Source organism: Pelobates fuscus, chromosome 12 (genome assembly GCF_036172605.1).
Source record: "Pelobates fuscus isolate aPelFus1 chromosome 12, aPelFus1.pri, whole genome shotgun sequence".
NCBI classification, from domain to species: domain Eukaryota; kingdom Metazoa; phylum Chordata; class Amphibia; order Anura; family Pelobatidae; genus Pelobates; species Pelobates fuscus.
This window is the reverse complement of record NC_086328.1, coordinates 104,815,049-104,840,963: the sequence shown is the minus strand read 5'-3', so window position 1 is coordinate 104,840,963 and position 25,915 is coordinate 104,815,049. Positions and strand designations below refer to the sequence as shown.

At 45.9% G+C, this 25,915-nt stretch overlaps 1 protein-coding gene across 3 annotated transcripts in view; it reads left to right on the top strand.

The window, feature by feature from the left end:
- SCUBE2 (signal peptide, CUB domain and EGF like domain containing 2) overlaps positions 1-25,915 on the top strand; it is a 105,997-nt gene that overhangs the window by 71,497 nt on the left and 8,585 nt on the right. For 2 of the 3 annotated variants that reach the window (XM_063438857.1, XM_063438855.1), the window contains 5 exons: positions 4,941-5,111; positions 7,657-7,824; positions 11,813-11,974; positions 18,988-19,185; positions 19,721-19,873. In XM_063438857.1, coding sequence (XP_063294927.1) covers positions 4,941-5,111; positions 7,657-7,824; positions 11,813-11,974; positions 18,988-19,185; positions 19,721-19,873 — 852 coding nt within the window. The remainder of the gene's footprint in view (positions 1-4,940; positions 5,112-7,656; positions 7,825-11,812; positions 11,975-18,987; positions 19,186-19,720; positions 19,874-25,915) is intronic. The other variant, XM_063438856.1, reaches the window with a different exon arrangement.

Here is a 25,915-nt window from a genome sequence, read left to right as displayed (position 1 = left end):
GAGAAACACGGTATATAATGTGTGGGTACAGTAAATGAGTAAGAGAGGAAAATTACAGCTAAACACAAACACCGCAGAAATGTAAAAAGAGCCCTGGTCCTTAACGGTTAGAAAATTGGAAACGGTCTGGTCACTAAGGGGTTAAAGACTTTCTAGATGTCTGTAATTAAAGTTTAATTTACAGAGCAGGAGAAAAAGACTTGACGTGAGTTACATCTGATTGAAAATTGTACCATTTTGTTTTCACGCAGGCTTGTCGGTCACAGCTAGGGGAGGTGTGACTTGGGCTGAATAAACCTAGACAAAAGTGATTTAACTCCTAAATGGCAGTGACACTGAGACCATAGGCATGATCTATACACACAAACTGCTTCATTAAGCTAAAAGTAGTTTTGGTTACTATAGTGTCCCTTTAATTTATTTTCCATGTAAGGGTCTAGTGTACCCTTCATATTGGTTGTGTCCTTACAATCCCTAGGTGTGTGGCTCCCATTGATCTTGTTCTTTATGTGATTGAAGTTTACGTCCAATTTCATTCCTCTCTATTCCGTCCTTTTTTCGATTCTAGTTTATTTCCACTTCTATATCCACAACCCGTAAAATACATTTTTCCTGTGACGGGGAGACACTAATTTAGTTTGACAAGGGTTCTCAAAGCCAATTAGTTCTGAAAGGAACTTAACACGTGCTACTCATAGTATGGTTTCAATAATCCGTCATGGCTTGTAAGCGCCTATTAAGGAAACATGTGAACCCTTTCTCCGTCACCTTGTCTGAGTCGGTTATCATCTGGAAGAATTACATAAAAATGGTCTGCAAGGGAAATACTGTTAAAAGCTGTCGGAAGCTCTGTTAGATCCCTGGTCCAAAAAAATATACAGTTTGGAATGCTGCTGTTGACGAACCAAGCGATCTATTTCAAGCCGTTTCACCTTTAAAAAGACCCGATATCTGGAAATAAATTTACATTATGTAATCATGTATAAAAGTCTGTGAAAATGCCGTCTTAAAAGTTCCCAGTTCTGTTTTCCAATCTCTCAATGTTAGAGGGTATGCTAGAGCTTGGTTCGTTCTGTGGTCCAGTTTGATGGAACCCGAACCTTCTTAATTCATTAATGTAATTAAGGACATTAGGAAATCAATAAAAATAATTAGACTCGGTTTCTACTGTGATGTGCCCCCGCTCTCATCTAATGACTTTTCCAGAGGAGCTGAGACGTTTAAAGATGACTATCTCAACCACTAACTATATAAACAGAGTGGTGCGGGCGCTTTAAACATTACAGCAAGACATCGGCACTGGTCCATCAAGTCTAAGGGAAACTCTTTCATCCAGAATAGTTCAAGTTTAAACAGATCCACGATCCCACATGCAGCCTCAGACGGTTTGATGGGTTATTGGTATTGTCATGTTGGTAGATAAAGTCTGCATTGTCTGGTCTCATTCCTGTAGGCTGTCTGTGGCTTACATGGCAATGGCTGTAAGGATTATGGGTGGGAGTTGGATCGCAGATGTACCTCAATATATCTTTTATTTTCCAACATTTCAACAGAGGAAATGGCGACACACAAATCCTAGACAAAAACACGTGTACGCCAAAGGAAAACTTAGTGTGATGGTAGAAAAGGGTGGGACGTAAAGTAAGCTAGTGATCTAGTCTAGTGTATAAATGGTAGGGTATGCCAATTTCTAAAATATAAGTAACAAACTATTATGTAACGCACATAAAGCTTACATTATGTTGATTGTAATATGGCAGCAGAACCCCCCACATTCTTGGCAAGCGATATACAGCAGTGTAGTTATTAATCATTGGACTTTAAATCCCATAAATCTCAGCTTGATGAAGGGCACTATACCATCAAGCCCAACCAAATGTTCCACCCACCCCAACATTATACATCTGACTCTAACAGTGACATTTAAAACGGGACTGTAATGAGTGATTTGGTAACTACTATTCTACAATAACTGCAGCTCAAGTGATACCTGACTTTATATGTTTGCAAGTTTTTTTGTGAGATTTAAAAAGACACTGTGCCTTATCGGTTTACTTCCTCACTCTCCTTACTCTGCAGTAGCATCAGTGAAAAGAACATGATATCAGCATTATTCATTCACAAGTATGGGTTGTTTATACATTTTTCTGATTATACAGAATTGGAGCGTTATTCCAAAAACTAGAAAATGGAGAATTGACCAGTAAAGGACAAAATGGTCTAGTTAGACAAAAACCTGAACTGGAAATCTAGTTTAAAGGATCACTATAGGGTCAGGAACACAAACCTATATTCCTGACCCTATGGTGTTAAAACCACCACCTAGGCCCCGTGAGCCTGTCATGCCTCCATAAATATTGCAAAATCTTACTGTATTCAAGCCTGAAGCTGTAGATCTGCATTCTGTTTTCCTCAGAAAAACAAGCTGTTTGCTGACATAATCAGAAGTGGTAGCCTGATCCAATTACAATGCTTCCCCATAGGATTGGCTGAGACTGACAAAGAGGCAGATCGGGGCAGAGCCAGCATGATTCAAACACAGCCCTGGCCAATCAGCATCTCCTCATAGAGATGAATTGAATCAATGAATCTCTATGAGGAAAGTTCAGTGTCTGCATGCAGAGGGAGGAGATACTGAATGTTTGGATGCATTTTAGGCAGCCATGACCCAGGAAGGATCTCCAACAGCCATCTAAGGAGTGGCCAGTGAAGTTATCACGAGGCTGTAATGTAAACACTATATTTTATCTGAAAATACAGTGTTTACAGCAAAAAGCCTGAAGTAGCTATTCTACTCACCAGAACAAATTCAATAAGCTGTAGTTGTTCTGCTGACTATAGTGTCCCTTTAAGTTTAAAAGATTCATTACTGTTAGAAACATGTTCACGTTATTTATTTACAAAACTTCCTATAGACTTTAACGACCACTTCTGTAAAGTTTTCTTCTAACCGTATTGAATCATGATCTTAGTTTAAAATATATATTTTTTTGGCTTTGCAAAATTTGCAATCCTTGCCCTTTTCTCAGCAGTCCCCAGTCTAGGTTTTGAAACCAATTACAATTAGTTATATAGCTCCAACATATTCTGCAGTGCTTTAAAACATATAAAACAAAGACATTATAAGAAGGCGCTTCCCAAACTAGCTTACAATCTAAATAAATAGCGTATATTCTGGAGGCCAACTGCACGCATGTCAATCGTATGATGCATTGCAGCTTGCAGTGTATCCACTTCTCAGGCCTACTGCTCGAAGGCTGACGTATTGCCAGAGGATTAGGGTATGAATCCTCACGGTATTCAAGTGTTTAAATAAATAAACTGCGCTGAAACCACTGAATGAATTCACGTCATTTGTTTGCGCTGCCACTTGAACACGATCAGGCTGTGAATCCGGGAGATGGTCCAAAACTGACCTCTTTTCACACTAAGGGTCCCCCTTGCCACTACAGCTCCGTAGAGCGTGTCTCCGGCACAAAGTGCTTGAAAGATACAAGGTTGAAAAGAGGTCTAGAGATTGTAAGTGCCTTTGTAGCCATTAATCCGGGCACCCTATGGCCCTCTCTTTACATCACAAAAGACCCTCTTCTATTAGGAAAACAGCTGCATGAGATTTAGGATTGGTCACTGGAGCCGTACAAAGGCCACACTATGAAAATGAAGTCTGCTAAAGGCAATTGGTTCTTTTGTGAGAAAAGAGAAACAGACAGGTCGAAAAGAGGAACGAAATTTGAATTCTTAAACCTTTAAACTCACTTGAAAAGGGGCCGGAGAGTGGTCCTTAGATAATGGGGTCCTCTGTGAAGACGCTGACATAATACAAGATCCCATAATTTACTAATGTAACCAGTTCTATTCAGAGAGCGAGCGATGCTGTATGGGAGATGGGTCAGCAATATTTTTCATAAATGACCTAAGCAACAAATGCTGCTCGGAGATTGAGATGGGAAAATCTTCTAAAACCAGCAAAAACCATTAAAAATAAATAAATAAATACAAATCTATTTACCTTTTCAGCTCGCTCTGATCCAACTCTGTGCTTTATTAGGGTTTTACTTAATAAAGAATAAATTCTCTACATTACTAACTAAAAAAAAAAACGTGACCTGGGAATAAAGAATAGGCGTGTGTGTGTTATGTTGTTTTGTTCCTTCCCCCCCCTCCTTATTGTTTGTGGATTCACTAAATACCAAACTGTTCTGAATTCTTCCTTTTTTTCAAAAATTGCTAATCCAGAAAAACTCAACTCCACCATAGTAACTGCTTTATTTGAGCCTAAATGTTCCAATTTGGTTTTCAGTTCTCTATTCAATTCAGTATTAATGAAATAAACCCCCAAATAGTTAAATTGTTGGATAAATACCTTTTATATTTTGTCATCTGTTACATTTCAGACCCCCTTAAAAAGGGCACTCCTTATTCACCCGGAGTAATTCTAGAGGGTGCAGTGATCCTTAGTTCATACAGTCAATAGAAATATATTCACACTCTGCAAGTTTAATCTTTGGGGACAATTACCTAAAGTGTGAGAGAAAAATAATTTTGGCTGAAGTGCAGCAATGCTTCACGAACGATAAGGCAGGTGAAATCATCAAAACATGGCGTTTACTTAATGGCAATGTCACAAGAATGCCTGTTCAATTTTCTAATGTATCGTACACTAATAATTAAGCAGTTAATCCTTTAAACATAGACTGTGGCAGTTTAAACGGGTCGGTACTGTTTTTTTGTTTAAAAAAAAATTCTAGTTAATTGATATAGCAACCACATTTTCCGCAGCGCTGCACAATATGTATTCATGGCAGGATAATACACCGGGTTTAATTGATTTCCCTTTTATTGAAATTTAAATGTACATATTGGGTACTAATGGGCCAAATTGTGGGTAAATATCCGCACAGCATTAACATCTGCAGTTGTCTCTCTCTTTGTACACCCAGTCAGCTGTCACCCGGGAACTTACTACGATGGCGAGAAGGAGCAATGTGTTTTATGCCCAAATGGAACCTATCAAAATGTGGAAGGGCAGATAACCTGTGAAATTTGCCCAGGTCAAGAGAACCGAGAGAGCCAAAAGAATCCAGGCGCTCGGGAAATAGCAGAATGTGGAGGTAAAAGTGTGATCAGACCCAGTCCCATCACTGACGCATCAAACACAATGCTCTGTTATATTTCAATATATTTAGCGTACTGTTCAGGGTGGTGCTATAATGGCTCCTGGATATATGGGTAGAGAAGGCAGGTACACACACAACAGCTCCGTACCTGCTACTTATAATAAACTACAGACTAAGCTGGTGTGTTTGTTCTTCAGGATAGCCTTTTACACATCCTGAGCATTCTTCAGCTCCTGTGCTTACTTTATGCATTCTGCTGGAAGACAATTCCAGGTATCTACTAACCATCTATATCACTAGTTGCTTTTCCTGCTTTCACTGAAAGACTATTCCATGTATCTACTACCTTTTCTACATCACTGCTAGCCTTTATTGCTTCCACTGCAAGGATATTCCAGGTATCTACTACACTTTCTATATCACTGCTAGCCTTTACTGCTTCCACTGGAAGATCAGTCCAGGTATCTACTACCCTTTCTATATCACTGCTAGCCTTTACTGCTTCCACTGGAAGACCATTCCAGGTATCTACTACCCTTTCTATATCACTGCTAGCCTTTACTGCTTCCACTGGAAGACCATTCCAGGTATCTACTACCCTTTCTATATCACTGCTAGCCTTTACTGCTTCCACTGGAAGACCATTCCAGGTATCTACTACCCTTTCTATATCACTGTTAGCCTTTACTGCTTCCACTGGAAGACTCTTACAGATATCTACTACCATTTTTATATCACGGTTACCTGGAATAGCCTTCTAGTGAAAGCATTAAAGACTATAGCTACTACCCAACACAAAGTTATCGGCTCAAACACGTTCCTTATAGATTTCGTTACTATTACTTTATAGTGCCAATCTATCCTGCGTATTTAATATTAGTTTTATTATTCCTTATGTGTTATAGTGACGACATATTCTGCAGCGCTGTACAATATGCTCACAGTAAAGCATTACATCAAATGTATTCTTAATAAATACACACTTTTATAAAGAAGGTTTTATTCATCATTCTATTGTAGCACAAACATACTGCCGAAATGTGCGTGTGTGTAGCCCAAATATACAGAAAAGTTACGCAAACAGGATGCGTCCTGCTCAGACTAGCTCTCGGTGTAATGAAATGAGATATAATGAAAGCTCTGCTGTTGTGAGATTACAGTGTAAAACCAATAAACGCAATGTGATATGGTGACTGAATGAACGAGTGTGTGGGTGTGTCTGTTTGTGTAGACAAAATGCATTGCATACCACTGTGGTAATGTAGGGGTTAATGGAATCTACAATGCTCAGTTGTATACAGTAGTAATGTGTACAGTGTGAATGGTGGTGTCTTATGTTGGTCCACAGTGCCACCTACTGGTCATTTTCACCGCTGTTATGGAATCTATTCGTTAAATTCTAGGGACAGTTGATTACAAAATCTGGCCCTTTAGACGTTTACCACTTACAACTCCCAGAATTCCTTGCATGCAACAGGTGGCCAGAGAATCATGGGAGTTGTAGTTCAACAACATCTGGGGAGCTGATGTTTGAGAGGTTTGTTGTAGAATTTCTTGGACAGAATCCATTACTTGGTAATCGTATAAAATCTAGAGCAGAACTGGACAAAAGGTTGATCCACACAATGTTGAGTAACTGCCAGACTTAAGCATGGCAAAGCATAATTGAAGTTGTAGTTTTAGAACATCTGTAGGGATAGAGTTTGGAGAACCCTGATCTAGAGTGTCACCCTCCCCTACCATCCGCTGTGTGTATACTCTCCTCCTCGAATGCCAGCACTGAAGTGCACTGTTTGTATAGCAAGACAAGGGAAGAAACTCTACGGCTCATACCCGTGTAGGGTGAATCAATTCATATTTCTGACCCAGTGCATTATTCAGTGTGTGATCTAAATTATGCTATACAAAACGGCTTGATGTCCGCTATTAAATAACTTAATTACAGGAACATTTTAATATCTGTATTTCTAGCGTTACTGCCTTGATGCCCACGGTGCTCCCCACTATGTAAAATAAAACTAACTCGCCTTTTTCTAGCGCTGAGTCTCCCTTGGAACTGCAACAGCCTCTTAGTCTTGTTAAGACATCCTGGAGGCATGGCTCTAGAATGACTGGCCAATCCAATGGCCTCATAGAGGAGTACTGGGGAACATAGGCGCATGTGTGGCTCAATGCGCCAGTGATTCTTCAGAGAATCCTTGCATTCAGTGTTTTTCTATTGCCGATCGTGATTAAACTGTACATGCGCATGACATCACGGAATGTTATGGTATGAGAGTTGGGAAGTAAGGATCCCGGTTGTCGTACCCAAAGGACTTCCAAGCTGAGCTTTCAAGTCTTCTAATTAGTTTAATACTGAATTTTGTTATGTAGGACAGTTTGGGGACTGCAGGCACTAGAACAACTTCAATAAGTTGAAGTTGTTAAAGTGCCTAGAGCGTTCCTTTAATTATTCACATTTATAATTGGAGTTCTCCAGGTCATTTTCAATTTGAATCACTGGAATTTACACTCTTTTTCTCCCACCTCCCCCATGCAGGGCTGTGCTTCGCTGGTGAATACTCAATAGATGGCTTTCGCCCCTGTGAACCGTGCCCTGTGGGAACCTACCAACCAGAGACTGGTCGCACCTCATGCTTTCCATGTGGTGGCGGACTCACTACTAAACACAACGGTGCCGCTGCCTTTCAGGACTGTGAAACTAAAGGTGACATGTTAGAGCAAAAACCTGTAATTAATTCTATTATTGTAAGAATTTGTTAATTTAATATGAGCAGTAATCCACAGGAGACAAACATGGCTATCATACTTCATGGCTTCAGAGACCGTTGGTCCATCAGGATTGTGGCTATCTGACTAGTACCTCATATATAGCGGAAGCCTCAACCTTTTATCAACGATATTGTATAAAGCGAAAGAGAGGGACCCCCTTAAAGAGAAGGAGCCCCCTGCCTTTATCAAAAACAACATGTAAAGAGATAGAAGAAGCTCACGACTTTGTCCACGATAAAATGTAGAGAGAGTGAGCACCCCCTTGTCAAGTCAAAGGTTACACCGTATGACCGAAAAGTTTTGTTGCTATGTTCCATTTAGGCCTGCTATTACTTTGAATGTACAGGGAGTGCAGAATTATTAGGCAAGTTGTATTTTTGAGGATTCATTTTATTATTGAACAACAACCATGTTCTCAATGAACCCAAAAAACTCATTCATATCAAAGCTGAATATTTTTGGAAGTAGTTTTTAGTTTGGTTTTAGTTTTAGCTATTTTAGGGGGATATATGTGTGTGCAGGTGACTATTACTGTGCATAATTATTAGGCAACTTAACAAAAAACAAATATATACCCATTTCAATTATTTATTTTTACCAGTGAAACCAATATAACATCTCAACATTCACAAATATACATTTCTGACATTCAAAAACAAAACAAAAACAAAGTGACCAATATAGCCACCTTTCTTTGCAAGGACACTCAAAAGCCTGCCATCCATGGATTCTGTCAGTGTTTTGATCTGTTCACCATCAACATTGCGTGCAGCAGCAACCACAGCCTCCCAGACACTGTTCAGAGAGGTGTACTGTTTTCCCTCCTTGTAAATCTCACATTTGATGATGGACCACAGGTTCTCAATGGGGTTCAGATCAGGTGAACAAGGAGGCCATGTCATTAGATTTTCTTCTTTTATACCCTTTCTTGCCAGCCACGCTGTGGAGTACTTGGACGCGTGTGATGGAGCATTGTCCTGCATGAAAATCATGTTTTTCTTGAAGGATGCAGACTTCTTCCTGTACCACTGCTTGAAGAAGGTGTCTTCCAGAAACTGGCAGTAGGACTGGGAGTTGAGCTTGACTCCATCCTAAACCCGAAAAGGCCCCACAAGCTCATCTTTGATGATACCAGCCCAAACCAGTACTCCACCTCGACCTTGCTGGCGTCTGAGTCGGACTGGAGCTCTCTGCCCTTTACCAATACAGCCACGGGCCCATCCATCTGGCCCATCAAGACTCACTCTCATTTCATCAGTCCATAAAACCTTAGAAAAATCAATCTTGAGATATTTCTTGGCCCAGTCTTGACGTTTCAGCTTGTGTGTCTTGTTCAGTGGTGGTCGTCTTTCAGCCTTTCTTACCTTGGCCATGTCTCTGAGTATTGCACACCTTGTGCTTTTGGGCACTCCAGTGATGTTGCAGCTCTGAAATATGGCCAAACTGGTGGCAAGTGGCATCTTGGCAGCTGCACGCTTGACTTTTCTCAGTTCATGGGCAGTTATTTTGCGCCTTGGTTTTTCCACACGCTTCTTGCGACCCTGTTGACTATTTTGAATGAAACGCTTGATTGTTCGATGATCACGCTTCAGAAGCTTTGCAATTTTAAGAGTGCTGCATCCCTCTGCAAGATATCTCACTATTTTTGACTTTTCTGAGCCTGTCAAGTCCTTCTTTTGACCCATTTTGCCAAAGGAAAGGAAGTTGCCTAATAATTATGCACACCTGATATAGGGTGTTGATGTCATTAGACCACACCCCTTCTCATTACAGAGATGCACATCACCTAATATGCTTAATTGGTAGTAGGCTTTCGAGCCTATACAGCTTGGAGTAAGACAACATGCATAAAGAGGATGATGTGGTCAAAATACTCATTTGCCTAATAATTCTGCACTCCCTGTATGTGCCTGGATTTATCTTACATTTATCAAAATTATTGTGGGAGCTTGGTCAAATCCCTTGAGTCCGGATCACCTCTCCTGCATATGAAAACTTTCATTGGCACCTGAGTGCAGTCACTGTTTTCATTTGTTTATCCACCTTTTATTAAAGAATCCAAGTCACAAAACATACTTTTTATAATGTAATAGTGCTTGTAGTGGAAATTAAAGGAATGCTATAGCATTTGGAATACAAATTTAAGTTTTACTCTACTTAACAGAAGTGCGGCAAGTGTCTGCCATGTTGAAAGCCACTCGAGGCTGGCTAACCCTCTACACAGTGCCCCCTCCCTCCCTCAAATTAATACATCCCAAAGCCACACGCAGCATTGCCCACATGGAAGCATACTGTAAATTACTAATGAGGTGGTATCTAATACCATCGCCATTAGCACATATATACCCAGGAACCTCCCCCTTATGTTGGAGATGCCACAGTGCCACAGGCACGCTTGTACATGTGTTTTGGTCATGTCCGAATATAGTGAAGTTCTGGGGAGAGTTGGAAACATTTTTAGCAAAGAAGCTAAACATCAAAGTACCCAAGACCCCAGAAAGCTATCTCCTACATCTTCTCCCTCATTCCCTAGAGAAGGAGGAATTGCACATACTTACCCATTGCCTCCTAGCGGCAAAGATAGCGATAGCACACAGGTGGAAATCACCACAAAGCCCCAGCTTATCCGAAGTCATTACTCGCATTGACACGACAAGTAGATATGAACAAATGGCTAGTCGTCTTGAAAATAGAGAACACACATACACCGCACGCTGGCACAGATGGGCCCAGTTCAGAGCCCAAAAGGAACCATCCGAAAACCCGTTACTACACGCTAGCCACAAAGCTCCCCTAACCTCCCCAGAATAAGCAAATATCTATCCCAGATGTGCTAATGTCTATCTCACCATTGGATATGTTTTAATGTATGGAATGATGTATTGGTATGTCTGTAAGATCTCTTGTAAATGTCCAGTATAAGATGAACACGGTACCTACATATCATGTTGTCGCCCATCATTAATTGTGACTGTGCACGAGTACCCCTGTACACTTGATCTGCGTATCAAGCACATTGATTGGATCTACAAAAAGGCTGTTCCCCCTCCCCCTTTTTCCTTCTGTATCCATGTTTATTTTACCCTCATATGAAAAATGTCAATAAAAATTAAGACATTGAAAAAAAAAAAAATTAATACATCCCCCCTCCACAATGTAGCACACTACACAGGAAGGTCCCCCAAGCCCCTCTTCTCCTGCCTTAAGATGAGCCGCCCGTCCTCCAGTTCCAGCCCTGCTCTTCTCTGCAGACAGACAGACACTCTTCCCTCTTGTGGCTGTGGGAGAGAAGACAAGAATCAGATCTTTCCCGTCTTGCAGCTGGTCGTAGCCACAGTACAAACCAGCTGCAGGGCACGCGGGCCGCAAATATATTAATTGTGGGCCGCAAGTTTGACATGCTTGATCTATACACAAAAACGGCTTCATTATGCTAAAGTTGTGACTATAGTGTCCATTTAAGTTTATTTGTGTGTTCTGTTGGCTACGTTTCTGAACTGAGACCTAAGGAACAGAAATAGTGACTAAAACAAGGTATTCATTGCAAGGAGGGAGAAGGCAAGCAAATGTTTGTTGTATACAATTGAAAAGTTTGTCAAACTAAATTGTGAATTCAGTCCACATTTCACAGGATCTGGGCAGCATAAAAATAATTTTATATTGGTCGTGAACACTCCAAGCTACGTAATGGTATGGAGTTTTCTAGTGGAAGTGAGTTTTGTTGCCCGTGAGAGAGATTCTGCCTTACTTTACTAAAACGCCAACACTAATTATGCTTTATTTACAAAGTGGACAATAGCAGCTGAGTCGCATCTAGAAACACAGCATGTTTTATTCTGCAGATAATGCTCTCTGTCTTCTAGTCTTTTTATCTGGTAGCACTGTCCCAATGGCCGCTAAAAGGCTGTATGTCTTCCCTGCAGTTCAGTGTTCACCGGGACATTTCTACAACACCACGACTCACCGATGTATCCGCTGCGTGGTCGGAATGTACCAGCCGGAGTTTGGACAGAACTTCTGCATTTCCTGCCCTGGAAACACAAGCACCGACTTTGACGGCTCCACCAATATTACGCAGTGTAAAAGTAAGGGTGGAATTTCTGTCTGCAGTGCGACTTCTTAACCCCTTAAGGACACATGACATCTGTGACATGTCATGATTCCCTTTTATTCCAGAAGTTTGGTCCTTAAGGGGTTTAAGGTGGACTGTCCTTTCCAATGGTTTTAACATTATTTTTTATTTGTCCTTGATATTTAACATATATCTTTGAGGTCGGAAAAACAAAATTAAATACACACAGGCAGATTTATTTATATCCTGGAAGGAGTACCATATTGAATTCCTGTCCATTGTTGAAAGCTCCGACCCTTGTACCATTCAGTCTAGAGAGGTAAAAAAACAAACCATGCATGCCTTGGGTGTGCCAGGACTTGACTGGATTGTGATGGCATGTGCTAAATCTTCAGTGAAGCATTGCATGAAGAGGTCAACACTAGTCTATAAGTGATTTTTCAATGTTTTATTCAGTAATGTAATTTCCAGAGAAGTGGTCTTTTTAAATCCCCAACATTTAAAGGGGATCCATCAGTCGCCCTGAGTCAGCCTCACCATGAAGTCACAAACTTTCTCAGAAGCATGTAAATAACACAAATACTGCCATCTGCTGTACAGATTGTAGAAGAGCTGATTATCTAGATTTGTATGTGATAATCACCCACTTATACAGTGTTTTGCACTAATTTCCATTTATCTATTACTGGGCATAAAGTAAACGCTATTAAATAATGTATATAAACGTTATGCCTAATATTATATAATCTGAAATGCATTAAAATCAGTTTTGGCATCGCTGATTCTATTAGACTGTGTCACTATTCTTCAGCTTTGGCATGGCGATCTGTGTTAGATACACTCACTCCAGCTTTCCAAACCTACTAGAACACACACACTACCAACTCCCCACACCTCCTGTAACCAACACTACCAACTCCCCACACCTCCTGTAACCAACACTACCAACTCCCCACACCTCCTGTAACCGACACTTCCGGTTCCCCACACCTCCTGTAACCGACACTTCCGGTTCCCCACACCTCCTGTAACCGACACTACCAACTCCCCACACCTCCTGTAACCGACACTACCAGCTCCCCACACCTCCTGTAACCGACACTACCAGCTCCCCACACCTCCTGTAACCGACACTACCAGCTCCCCACACCTCCTGTAACCCACACTACCAGCTCCCCACACCTCCTGTAACCCACACTACCAGCTCCCCACACCTCCTGTAACCGACACTACCAGCTCCCCACACCTCCTGTAACCCACACTACCAGCTCCCCACACCTCCTGTAACCCACACTACCAGCTCCCCACACCTCCTGTAACCCACACTACCAGCTCCCCACACCTCCTGTAACCCACACTACCAGCTCCCCACACCTCCTGTAACCCACACTACCAGCTCCCCACACCTCCTGTAACCCACACTACCAGCTCCCCACACCTCCTGTAACCCACACTACCAGCTCCCCACACCTCCTGTAACCCACACTACCAGCTCCCCACACCTCCTGTAACCCACACTACCAGCTCCCCACACCTCCTGTAACCCACACTACCAGCTCCCCACACCTCCTGTAACCCACACTACCAGCTCCCCACACCTCCTGTAACCCAGACTACCAGCTCCCCACACCTCCTGTAACCCAGACTACCAGCTCCCCACACCTCCTGTAACCCAGACTACCAGCTCCCCACACCTCCTGTAACCCAGACTACCAGCTCCCCACACCTCCTGTAACCCAGACTACCAGCTCCCCACACCTCCTGTAACCCAGACTACCAGCTCCCCACACCTCCTGTAACCCAGACTACCAGCTCCCCACACCTCCTGTAACCCAGACTACCAGCTCCCCACACCTCCTGTAACCGACACTACCAGCTCCCCACGCCTCTTGTAACCGACACTACCAGCTCCCCACGCCTCTTGTAACCGACACTACCAACTCCCCACGCCTCTTGTAACCGACACTACCAACTCCCCTCGCCTCTTGTAACCCAGACTACCAGCTCCCCTCGCCTCTTGTAACCCAGACTACCAGCTCCCCTCGCCTCTTGTAACCCAGACTACCAGCTCCCCTCGCCTCTTGTAACCCAGACTACCAGCTCCCCTCGCCTCTTGTAACCCAGACTACCAGCTCCCCTCGCCTCTTGTAACCCAGACTACCAGCTCCCCTCGCCTCTTGTAACCCAGACTACCAGCTCCCCTCGCCTCTTGTAACCCAGACTACCAGCTCCCCTCGCCTCTTGTAACCCAGACTACCAGCTCCCCTCGCCTCTTGTAACCCAGACTACCAGCTCCCCTCGCCTCTTGTAACCCAGACTACCAGCTCCCCTCGCCTCTTGTAACCCAGACTACCAGCTCCCCTCGCCTCTTGTAACCCAGACTACCAGCTCCCCTCGCCTCTTGTAACCCAGACTACCAGCTCCCCTCGCCTCTTGTAACCCAGACTACCAGCTCCCCTCGCCTCTTGTAACCCAGACTACCAGCTCCCCTCGCCTCTTGTAACCCAGACTACCAGCTCCCCTCGCCTCTTGTAACCCAGACTACCAGCTCCCCTCGCCTCTTGTAACCCAGACTACCAGCTCCCCTCGCCTCTTGTAACCCAGACTACCAGCTCCCCTCGCCTCTTGTAACCCAGACTACCAGCTCCCCTCGCCTCTTGTAACCCAGACTACCAGCTCCCCTCGCCTCTTGTAACCCAGACTACCAGCTCCCCTCGCCTCTTGTAACCCAGACTACCAGCTCCCCTCGCCTCTTGTAACCCAGACTACCAGCTCCCCTCGCCTCTTGTAACCCAGACTACCAGCTCCCCTCGCCTCTTGTAACCCAGACTACCAGCTCCCCTCGCCTCTTGTAACCCAGACTACCAGCTCCCCTCGCCTCTTGTAACCCAGACTACCAGCTCCCCTCGCCTCTTGTAACCCAGACTACCAGCTCCCCTCGCCTCTTGTAACCCAGACTACCAGCTCCCCTCGCCTCTTGTAACCCAGACTACCAGCTCCCCTCGCCTCTTGTAACCCAGACTACCAGCTCCCCTCGCCTCTTGTAACCCAGACTACCAGCTCCCCTCGCCTCTTGTAACCCAGACTACCAGCTCCCCTCGCCTCTTGTAACCCAGACTACCAGCTCCCCTCGCCTCTTGTAACCCAGACTACCAGCTCCCCTCGCCTCTTGTAACCCAGACTACCAGCTCCCCTCGCCTCTTGTAACCCAGACTACCAGCTCCCCTCGCCTCTTGTAACCCAGACTACCAGCTCCCCTCGCCTCTTGTAACCCAGACTACCAGCTCCCCTCGCCTCTTGTAACCCAGACTACCAGCTCCCCTCGCCTCTTGTAACCCAGACTACCAGCTCCCCTCGCCTCTTGTAACCCAGACTACCAGCTCCCCTCGCCTCTTGTAACCCAGACTACCAGCTCCCCTCGCCTCTTGTAACCCAGACTACCAGCTCCCCTCGCCTCTTGTAACCCAGACTACCAGCTCCCCTCGCCTCTTGTAACCCAGACTACCAGCTCCCCTCGCCTCTTGTAACCCAGACTACCAGCTCCCCTCGCCTCTTGTAACCCAGACTACCAGCTCCCCTCGCCTCTTGTAACCCAGACTACCAGCTCCCCTCGCCTCTTGTAACCCAGACTACCAGCTCCCCTCGCCTCTTGTAACCCAGACTACCAGCTCCCCTCGCCTCTTGTAACCCAGACTACCAGCTCCCCTCGCCTCTTGTAACCCAGACTACCAGCTCCCCTCGCCTCTTGTAACCCAGACTACCAGCTCCCCTCGCCTCTTGTAACCCAGACTACCAGCTCCCCTCGCCTCTTGTAACCCAGACTACCAGCTCCCCTCGCCTCTTGTAACCCAGACTACCAGCTCCCCTCGCCTCTTGTAACCCAGACTACCAGCTCCCCTCGCCTCTTGTAACCCAGACTACCAGCTCCCCTCGCCTCTTGTAACCCAGACTACCAGCTCCCCTCGCCTCTTGTAACCCAGACTACCAGCTCCCCTCGCCTCTTGTAACCCAGACTACCAGCTCCCCTCGCCTCTTGTAACCCAGACTACCAGCTCCCCTCGCCTCTTGTAACCCAGACTACCAGCTCCCCTCGCCTCTTGTAACCCAGACTACCAGCTCCCCTCGCCTCTTGTAACCCAGACTACCAGCTCCCCTCGCCTCTTGTAACCCAGACTACCAGCTCCCCTCGCCTCTTGTAACCCAGACTACCAGCTCCCCTCGCCTCTTGTAACCCAGACTACCAGCTCCCCTCGCCTCTTGTAACCCAGACTACCAGCTCCCCTCGCCTCTTGTAACCCAGACTACCAGCTCCCCTCGCCTCTTGTAACCCAGACTACCAGCTCCCCTCGCCTCTTGTAACCCAGACTACCAGCTCCCCTCGCCTCTTGTAACCCAGACTACCAGCTCCCCTCGCCTCTTGTAACCCAGACTACCAGCTCCCCTCGCCTCTTGTAACCCAGACTACCAGCTCCCCTCGCCTCTTGTAACCCAGACTACCAGCTCCCCTCGCCTCTTGTAACCCAGACTACCAGCTCCCCTCGCCTCTTGTAACCCAGACTACCAGCTCCCCTCGCCTCTTGTAACCCAGACTACCAGCTCCCCTCGCCTCTTGTAACCCAGACTACCAGCTCCCCTCGCCTCTTGTAACCCAGACTACCAGCTCCCCTCGCCTCTTGTAACCCAGACTACCAGCTCCCCTCGCCTCTTGTAACCCAGACTACCAGCTCCCCTCGCCTCTTGTAACCCAGACTACCAGCTCCCCTCGCCTCTTGTAACCCAGACTACCAGCTCCCCTCGCCTCTTGTAACCCAGACTACCAGCTCCCCTCGCCTCTTGTAACCCAGACTACCAGCTCCCCTCGCCTCTTGTAACCCAGACTACCAGCTCCCCTCGCCTCTTGTAACCCAGACTACCAGCTCCCCTCGCCTCTTGTAACCCAGACTACCAGCTCCCCTCGCCTCTTGTAACCCAGACTACCAGCTCCCCTCGCCTCTTGTAACCCAGACTACCAGCTCCCCTCGCCTCTTGTAACCCAGACTACCAGCTCCCCTCGCCTCTTGTAACCCAGACTACCAGCTCCCCTCGCCTCTTGTAACCCAGACTACCAGCTCCCCTCGCCTCTTGTAACCCAGACTACCAGCTCCCCTCGCCTCTTGTAACCCAGACTACCAGCTCCCCTCGCCTCTTGTAACCCAGACTACCAGCTCCCCTCGCCTCTTGTAACCCAGACTACCAGCTCCCCTCGCCTCTTGTAACCCAGACTACCAGCTCCCCTCGCCTCTTGTAACCCAGACTACCAGCTCCCCTCGCCTCTTGTAACCCAGACTACCAGCTCCCCTCGCCTCTTGTAACCCAGACTACCAGCTCCCCTCGCCTCTTGTAACCCAGACTACCAGCTCCCCTCGCCTCTTGTAACCCAGACTACCAGCTCCCCTCGCCTCTTGTAACCCAGACTACCAGCTCCCCTCGCCTCTTGTAACCCAGACTACCAGCTCCCCTCGCCTCTTGTAACCCAGACTACCAGCTCCCCTCGCCTCTTGTAACCCAGACTACCAGCTCCCCTCGCCTCTTGTAACCCAGACTACCAGCTCCCCTCGCCTCTTGTAACCCAGACTACCAGCTCCCCTCGCCTCTTGTAACCCAGACTACCAGCTCCCCTCGCCTCTTGTAACCCAGACTACCAGCTCCCCTCGCCTCTTGTAACCCAGACTACCAGCTCCCCTCGCCTCTTGTAACCCAGACTACCAGCTCCCCTCGCCTCTTGTAACCCAGACTACCAGCTCCCCTCGCCTCTTGTAACCCAGACTACCAGCTCCCCTCGCCTCTTGTAACCCAGACTACCAGCTCCCCTCGCCTCTTGTAACCCAGACTACCAGCTCCCCTCGCCTCTTGTAACCCAGACTACCAGCTCCCCTCGCCTCTTGTAACCCAGACTACCAGCTCCCCTCGCCTCTTGTAACCCAGACTACCAGCTCCCCTCGCCTCTTGTAACCCAGACTACCAGCTCCCCTCGCCTCTTGTAACCCAGACTACCAGCTCCCCTCGCCTCTTGTAACCCAGACTACCAGCTCCCCTCGCCTCTTGTAACCCAGACTACCAGCTCCCCTCGCCTCTTGTAACCCAGACTACCAGCTCCCCTCGCCTCTTGTAACCCAGACTACCAGCTCCCCTCGCCTCTTGTAACCCAGACTACCAGCTCCCCTCGCCTCTTGTAACCCAGACTACCAGCTCCCCTCGCCTCTTGTAACCCAGACTACCAGCTCCCCTCGCCTCTTGTAACCCAGACTACCAGCTCCCCTCGCCTCTTGTAACCCAGACTACCAGCTCCCCTCGCCTCTTGTAACCCAGACTACCAGCTCCCCTCGCCTCCTGTAATTATATTGCCAAATCCAAAGGAATTCTATTGTGTTAGGGATACAAATCTGTATTCCTATACCTCTGCCCCTCTTCTCCCCCCCCCCCCTCCCTTGCACATAAAGGGTTAAAAACACTTTAGTCATTTTATTTGGACATCTGTGCTCTGCCTCCTATGTCCTCAGACAGGGGAGACCTAATCTGCATGCACGGCTAAAACCGCGAGTGCATTAGGCCTTCCACATAGGAAAGCATTGCCTCAATGCTTTCCTATGGGGATTTCCCTGAAACTGGATGTCCTCATGCATAGCGTGAGGATGTCCGTCGTTTAAGGGACCCAGAGTCCGGTTAACTTCCAGAAATGCTTCTAGTGGCTGTATGATACAGCCACTGGAGGCAGTATGAGTGCTGCAGTGTAAACATTACAGTTTCTCAAAATCTGCAAAGAAAACAGAAACTGTGCACCCAGATCACTTCAATGATTCAGTCAATATACAGATTGCTGTTGACCCATGTTGCATTGTGTATGTGTCGGCCAATGCAATGAAAGCTCTATAGCAAATGGCAGAATGCTGATCCAAGTATGGTGTTTCCCAGTTATCTCGGTTAATGAATATCTTTTGTGGGGCTGTCAGTGATAGCAGAGCTGTTTGTTTTCTATCCTGCTTACAGACCGGCATTGTGGAGGCGAGCTAGGAGACTTCACCGGTTACATTGAATCCCCCAATTACCCTGGAAACTACCCAGCTAATGCAGAGTGTACGTGGATCATCAACCCTCCCCCAAAACGGCGCATCTTGATCGTAGTCCCAGAAATCTTCTTGTCCATCGAAGATGAGTGCGGAGATTATCTAGTGATGAGAAAAAGCTGTGAGTTTCCTCACCTCAAAAACTGTGTGTTTCGAGTGAGATTGGTGCAACCTGCAGGGCAGTAAAACAGGTTAAATCCATGTTGTTCAATGAATGGCAGTAAAATCTGGGAAATGTAGGGCAACCAAACCTGGAGAGCGGCATTTGGATCCCCCTAGGTTAAACATTCCATGCATTAGGTATTAAAGTGGCAAAATAATAAAATGTATCAGATGATAAAAATGGTGTTTTCAGTGTTTATCACTGAGTGACATAAAGACTACATGAACACTGTATTCACAGAAAGGCAAGTATATACTGTGATAAGAGGAAAGGGGCAAGTAATGTATTGCCTCCCTTGTTGTACTGTGCACAATATGCAAATTAATGCCTGTGATTCAGAATAATGTCTTGGCATGCAGGGCTGGATGGGGATGCTGTGGGTTTGTGGCTCCGTATAGTGAATAATTACTTTAACTCTTAGTACTTTTTCTTGTTCCTAATCATTGGATCATTCTGGCATTTAATATTAACCCCGCCATTGTGTCCTTCACAGCTTCGTCCAATTCTGTGACGACTTTTGAGACCTGTCAGACCTACGAGCGTCCCATCGCCTTTACCTCCCGATCTAAAAAACTGTGGATACAATTCAGATCTAATGAAGCAAACAGCGCAAAGGGTTTCCAGGTGCCATATGTCACATACGACGGTAAGAGGAGGGTTTCATGGATTTCTAAAACGTTATTCACACATTTTACTAGTTTGAGGGTTGTGGGAGGCTAAGTGCAATCCTAAAAGGGCATTTAAAAGAGATGAGAAATATGTGTAAAAACCGTAAAACGTATTTTATTGCCATGAGGAAAGCCTGGAATATTAAACCTGGTGAGAGAAACACAAACCCCAGTTGCTCTGGTCTGTGTGACTACAATACTGCCTGGTGTACTCATTGAGATCTCAGGCTGAGGACAGAAGGGGGGCATCTTGCGTGGTGTGTACACTACACTGATAGATTAACCGCTAGTTCAGCAGTCCCACATAAGCAGGAGGCTTAGCACAGGACTCTGAGCCCTTCACTGTAGCCACATCCTGCTCAGTTGGCGTTCACACTTCTCTCCTCTGACACTTGTCAGTGATGTGTGTGTTGAGCCCATGATGCACTTTGGAGTGTGCTGGTGTCTTGGCTTGGCATTTTTTGCCTTTCATTCCCTGCCTTTATCCTCTAAGTGCTCACTAATAATCTCCGGTGAGTGAAAGTCCTTGTGGTCTGTATCCACAGAATAGGACCAGCTGAATGAAGGAAATGTCGACGCAGTTTGGCTGTTTGTGAAGAGCTGAATCGTCAATGTTTATTTAGATCGAACTAATCTACATCCGATAACCAAAATGCAGCCAAAGTTTGCCTTTAATAAATAGGGAAAATTGTTGCATTCTACTCCAACAGCCAAAATATGACCACTGAATGGTGATGTGTATTTATGTTAAACCATTAATGACTCTTTAAACGGTTCTTCAAGCACTACATAACCACTTGACTGATCTGAGCACTGCTCTCTATGAAATGCTGCACATACAGATATTAACCCCCCCCCTGTTGACAGAGGTGTAACTCCACCACCAGCCACATCATTGGGGTGTCATTAGCCAGCTCAGAACAAAAGTTCCAGGCAGCTTTTGTGAATTTTGTTCAAAACTGGTGTCTGACGCCAGACAGCCAATGGAAGTACCGTCCACTCCCTCCTTGCTGCCCATGCCCTCGTCTCAGTCTGCTCTCCCTGACGTACTTTACCCTCCAGCAAGGGGGAGTGACATCACTGGAGGATTTTTTTAAATTATTATTATTATTATTATTATTATTATTATAATATATGGGGCAGTGGGGGAGTGTGGACAACAGAGGAAGTGTTACTGTGACCAAACCAGTGTTTTCGGATTGTATGATGTTACCTCCTCTCCAAAAAACAAAACAGTTATTGATTGGAGTAACCCTTCAATCAAACTGCCGGTCTTATGATACAATAGGGCTATCATGCTTGAGTTCTATCTTGTATCGTAATAGTTTTTCTCATTCTTATTTCTATGCACTTCACTTTGTGTTTGTTTTTTTACCCCCTCTTCTGCCTTTTTTCAGGATGTCAATTTCACCTGCAGGTGGCAGCAAAGTACATGTACAAGTAGCCTTTGATGTCTGGGAGGTGATGTTTGTATTTAAATGCAGATGGTTAATGTAGTGGTCCATCAGTGGCTAAATCTTGGCATAGGCCATGGTAGCCCAGATACCCCAGTGCAGGAAAAATGCTATAACTTATGTCTCTGTTCCAGAATAAAATGTTATATTTCTCCTTCGTATAGCTCTGTGCTTTACATCACTGTATCGCACTAGCTGCATTTCTACCTTTTGATGTTTCTTGTAAAGTAAAAGAAAGCCTTTGTATGACTGTAGCCTCTTAACAAACTCCTGTACTCAGTGTCCCTCTCTGCAACAAACTCATCTCCACCTCATCTCTGAGGAAAATTCACAAAGGCTATTGATTTTCTCATAAAACATTCTTGGAATGTTCCACTGGACATCTGAGGCGTTTCCTTTTTATCTCAAGGATCTACCTCTCAAGTGTTAATAGAAAAGTTAGATAAGAGAGATGAGCATTGTATGACTGGGAAATCCTGATTCTAGACATACAGGGCAAGGAGGGAAGCGGAGAACTTTTTAATTGTCATATCGATTTTATTTTAAATGGACAGAGAGTATTGATCTTTAAAACACTTTAACCCCTTAAGGACACAACTTCTGGAATAAAAGGGAATCATGACGGAATATATCCGTCATCTGTCCTTAAGGGGTTAATCAATAGTAAATACAAACGTTATTTAGATTTGTAGCATTTTTAAAGAGTTCAGCTGTTTGAATGTGTTTTTAATGTGTTTGTTGTTCAGCAGTTTGAATGTGATTTAGAATGTCCTCACCCAATAGAACTGCACAATTTTTAAATAAGTAAACAGGGTAATGCAAGTCATGCCAGAAGATGAGCAGGTATGAGTAGTAATAAATGGTTATGTAAACTGGCATTTTTGGTATTTGAAATGGGATAATATAATAATAGCATGCTTCACAGGTATAACCAGCTTCTGATTGCCTGAACGTTTCACCGTTTATCTACAATCCCATGCCAACATATAAGTCAATTTTCACATATATCACTTTTCAAATGGGAAGCATGTTAGGTAAGTATGGTTATTAATGTTAGGCCACAATATGTGTAGCTGCTGGTCAAGGTTACTCCTCGTATAGGTAAATAGGGCAAACAACAAAAACATGATATTATGCCACTGAGTAGGAACTAAAATACATAAAGCATAGGAAACAAATACCACTGGGTTAAACAATGTGTGAGGAAGTAGGGACAGCCTGTGTCACCGCAACTGCCAAATTGCGGTATTTAAACGTCTAGTTCAGCTCACATAATACCACTGGGGACCAACTATAAGAAAAGCTGCTATACATGTGAAAACATAACATCTGCACAATGAAAAATATATGGCTAATAACAGTGAGGCAAATAAGCTCCTCCGGCAAGATTTGTGGGTAAGTCAGCCAATTCCCAATAAGGGTGATGAGATTAGGACAGGAGGCTGTTTGCTTAAAGGACCACTATAGTGCCAGGAAAACAAACTCGTTTTCCTGGCACTATAGGGTCTTTAGGTCCCCCCCACTCTCAGGGTCCCGCTATCGCCGGGCTGAAGGGGGAGGAAGGGGTTAAATTCTTACCTTTCTCCCTCTTCCGACGTCATCCACCACATCTGCGCACACATTCTTTTTTTTGTAAAGTTACTTTTTATTGTGTTCAGTTGACATAATAAAGGAACAAGCATACATATCAGGCATTTTGACGGTGGGACTCGCAGGTCTCCAAGTAAGTCACATCAACAATGGGGATGAGGGATACTCAGATCCATATCAGAAAGGCTTACAGGGGAATCAAACGTGAGAATGTCCATCTTGCTTCAGTTGTTCCTGGTACACTTAAGAACCAGTCAATTCTAATACATAAACTTTAACAGTTAAGGGCAACAAAATTTTTAGTAAGCTGCGGGACCCGTGGGTCCCCACGAGGATGGGTCAACAGCGCTATAGCTTGAGGATCTTGGCTTTGGTAAAGATTAATTCAGAAGCAAATTCAATATCCAAACATTAGTTTAAACGGGTATGCTTGTCAGTGTCAGCATAGGTAGTATGGTCAGGTTAGTGTCTAGTATAACGTTGTCGCCAGTTGTGATAGTCAGTGTGTGTGGTGTCATGTCTGAGGAGCGGTACGTCTTGCGGGGCGTCGTCGCCCTCCACTAGGTATTCCTTGTCGTTCAGGTATCAGGGTAGGCAGGCGTCCTAGCACCCATAAGTTGGGGGGGTTGGGGAGAGGGAAGGGGGGGAATGGGTAGGTTTAGGTCTATCTCGGGTGTCTTGTCCTCTGCCTGATCTCCAGTGCACACCTGTGACAAGCAGCTATATAGGTTTATGGGTAATCATGAGGTTGGTGCTATACCTGGTGAGGCGGGATGTATGTTTCGCAGGTTAGTGGGGCTCGTCATTGTAGAGGTCTCAGGAGCAGGGGTGGGATCGTGGGAGTGAGAGTGCGTCTGAGTGATGTTTGTTTAGTGGTTAGAGAATCCGTCTCCCGATCTCCGCCCCGGGGCCCTGGTGTGTTCCTGCTGTCAATGTTGGGATGTTATTTAGTTACCTCTGTGAGGTGTAAATTAGCTATGAGCCCCCCTTGGCCCCCAGTGCGACTTCAGCAGTAGGTTGCGGGGTTCTGGGTGCGACCCGGGGGGCCGTATCCGGCGACTCTGGGCGCCCCCACACCCCCACATCGGCAGATCGGTCCCCTAGCCCAGTGGTAGTCGGGGCCTATGTGCAGTATAGGTACCATGGCGCCCATTGTTCTGCGTGTTTCTCCTGTCTCCCCATCAGGCAGGCTATTGTAGACTCAGCCCTGTGGATATCCTCTACCTTGAGTCTCCACTGTCCGATGGTCGGACGGGTCCGTGTTTTCCACAGCAGGGGTATCAGAGCCTTAGCTGCATTCAGCAGGTGTCTGAGGATCGACCTCTTATAAGTCGACAGTGAGCTTTCCGTGTGGTGTAGTAGCGTTAGGCACTCCGTTAGGGTTGCGGGTTCTCCTAGAATTTCACATATCTCTATTTCGAGTTCGTTCCAGAACGGCCTTATTTCAGTGCAGTCCCACCAGATATGTTTTATGGTACCCACTCCTGATTCGCATCTCCAGCAGGTGTCCGGAATGTTTGGATTAATTCGATGGAGGAGGGATGGCGTGCGGTACCAGTGGGATAGTAACTTATAGTTCATTTCTTGGTAGGCTGTATTAGATGAGCTCTTGTGCTGCCGCAGTAGAATCTGTGCCCATTGTTCCTCCGTGAATGCAGTGTCCAGCAGGTCCTCCCATTGCCTTTTGAATAGGTCGTTTGTGACTTTTCCTCCCGTTATCAGTTTTTGGTATATAACCGATACCGAGCCGTTCGATTCAGGCGTCAGGAGGCAGAGGTTTTCAAACCAGGTTAGTTCTCTGTGTAGTTTGATTCTGTTCGGGAGATTATGGTAGAAGTGCCTGAGTTGCGCATAGTGGAATTGGTGTAATGGAGTGATGTCCCTTTCGGTCGAAAGTTCTCGCATGGCTCGTAATCCAGAATCTGTTAGCGCCAGTTGCAGCGGGATGTAGCCTTCATGGGCCTCCAATGGCCACGCTGATGGTGGGAGGCTATCCCCTATGTGTGAGTTATGGGTAATGGGTATCAGTGGGCTGGGGGAGGGGGAGATGTAGGGTGTCCTCCTCATTCTGTGCCATGGCTGAAGCATATGTGTGATGGGAGAGTCATCCTCCTTCGGTGTTGTGGCATCGCGTCCATCGTGCCAGATGTATTGAGGCAGCCGGTTGTGGGTGATGTCTTTACATAGTGTGGTCCATCGTTTCTGAGGGGTGGCCACATGGAGCTCCCTAATACGCTGCAGCACCGTAGCCTGGTGGTATGTGTTGAAGTCGGGCAGGGCGAGGCCCCCCCATGCCTTGGGAAGGCTCAGTCTACTGTGAGCTATCCTGGCCCTATCCCCTTTCCATATGTATTTAAGAATCGCTGTTCGGAGCGTCTTAAAAAAGGATTGGGGTATGGGGCATGGGAGCGTGTGGAAGACGTAGAGTATCCTGGGGAGGATATTCATCTTCACTACTGCGATTCGCCCCTGCCAGGAGATGTGGTTGTAATTCCATCTCCCAAGGTCCCTCAGCACTGCGGACAGAAGGGGTGTGTAATTGCGTGCGTATAGATCTTTCGCTGCTGGGGTGACCTGGAGTCCCAGGTATTGCATACTCTCTGCGCACCAGTGGAACGGGAATTGTAGCTTTAGACGCCCACATTCCTCCTCCGGCACCGTCACATTCAGAATCTCGCATTTGGGCATATTAAGTTTTAGCCCTGAAATAGCCCCGTATGTCTGAAATTCCTCCAGAAGGTGAGGTATTGATTCAAGGGGTTCAGCCAGGAAAAACATCATGTCGTCTGCATACGCAGCGACCTTATGTTCCTGCATCCCGCATCTAAGGCCAAGAATTCTGGTGTTTTTACGTATCTTGTCCAAGAGCGGTTCCAAGGTGAGTGCGAAGAGAAGCGGCGAGAGTGGGCAGCCTTGTCTGGTCCCATTCCTTATGTGAAAGCTCTCCGTGAGTGCCCCATTCACTCGAACTTTAGC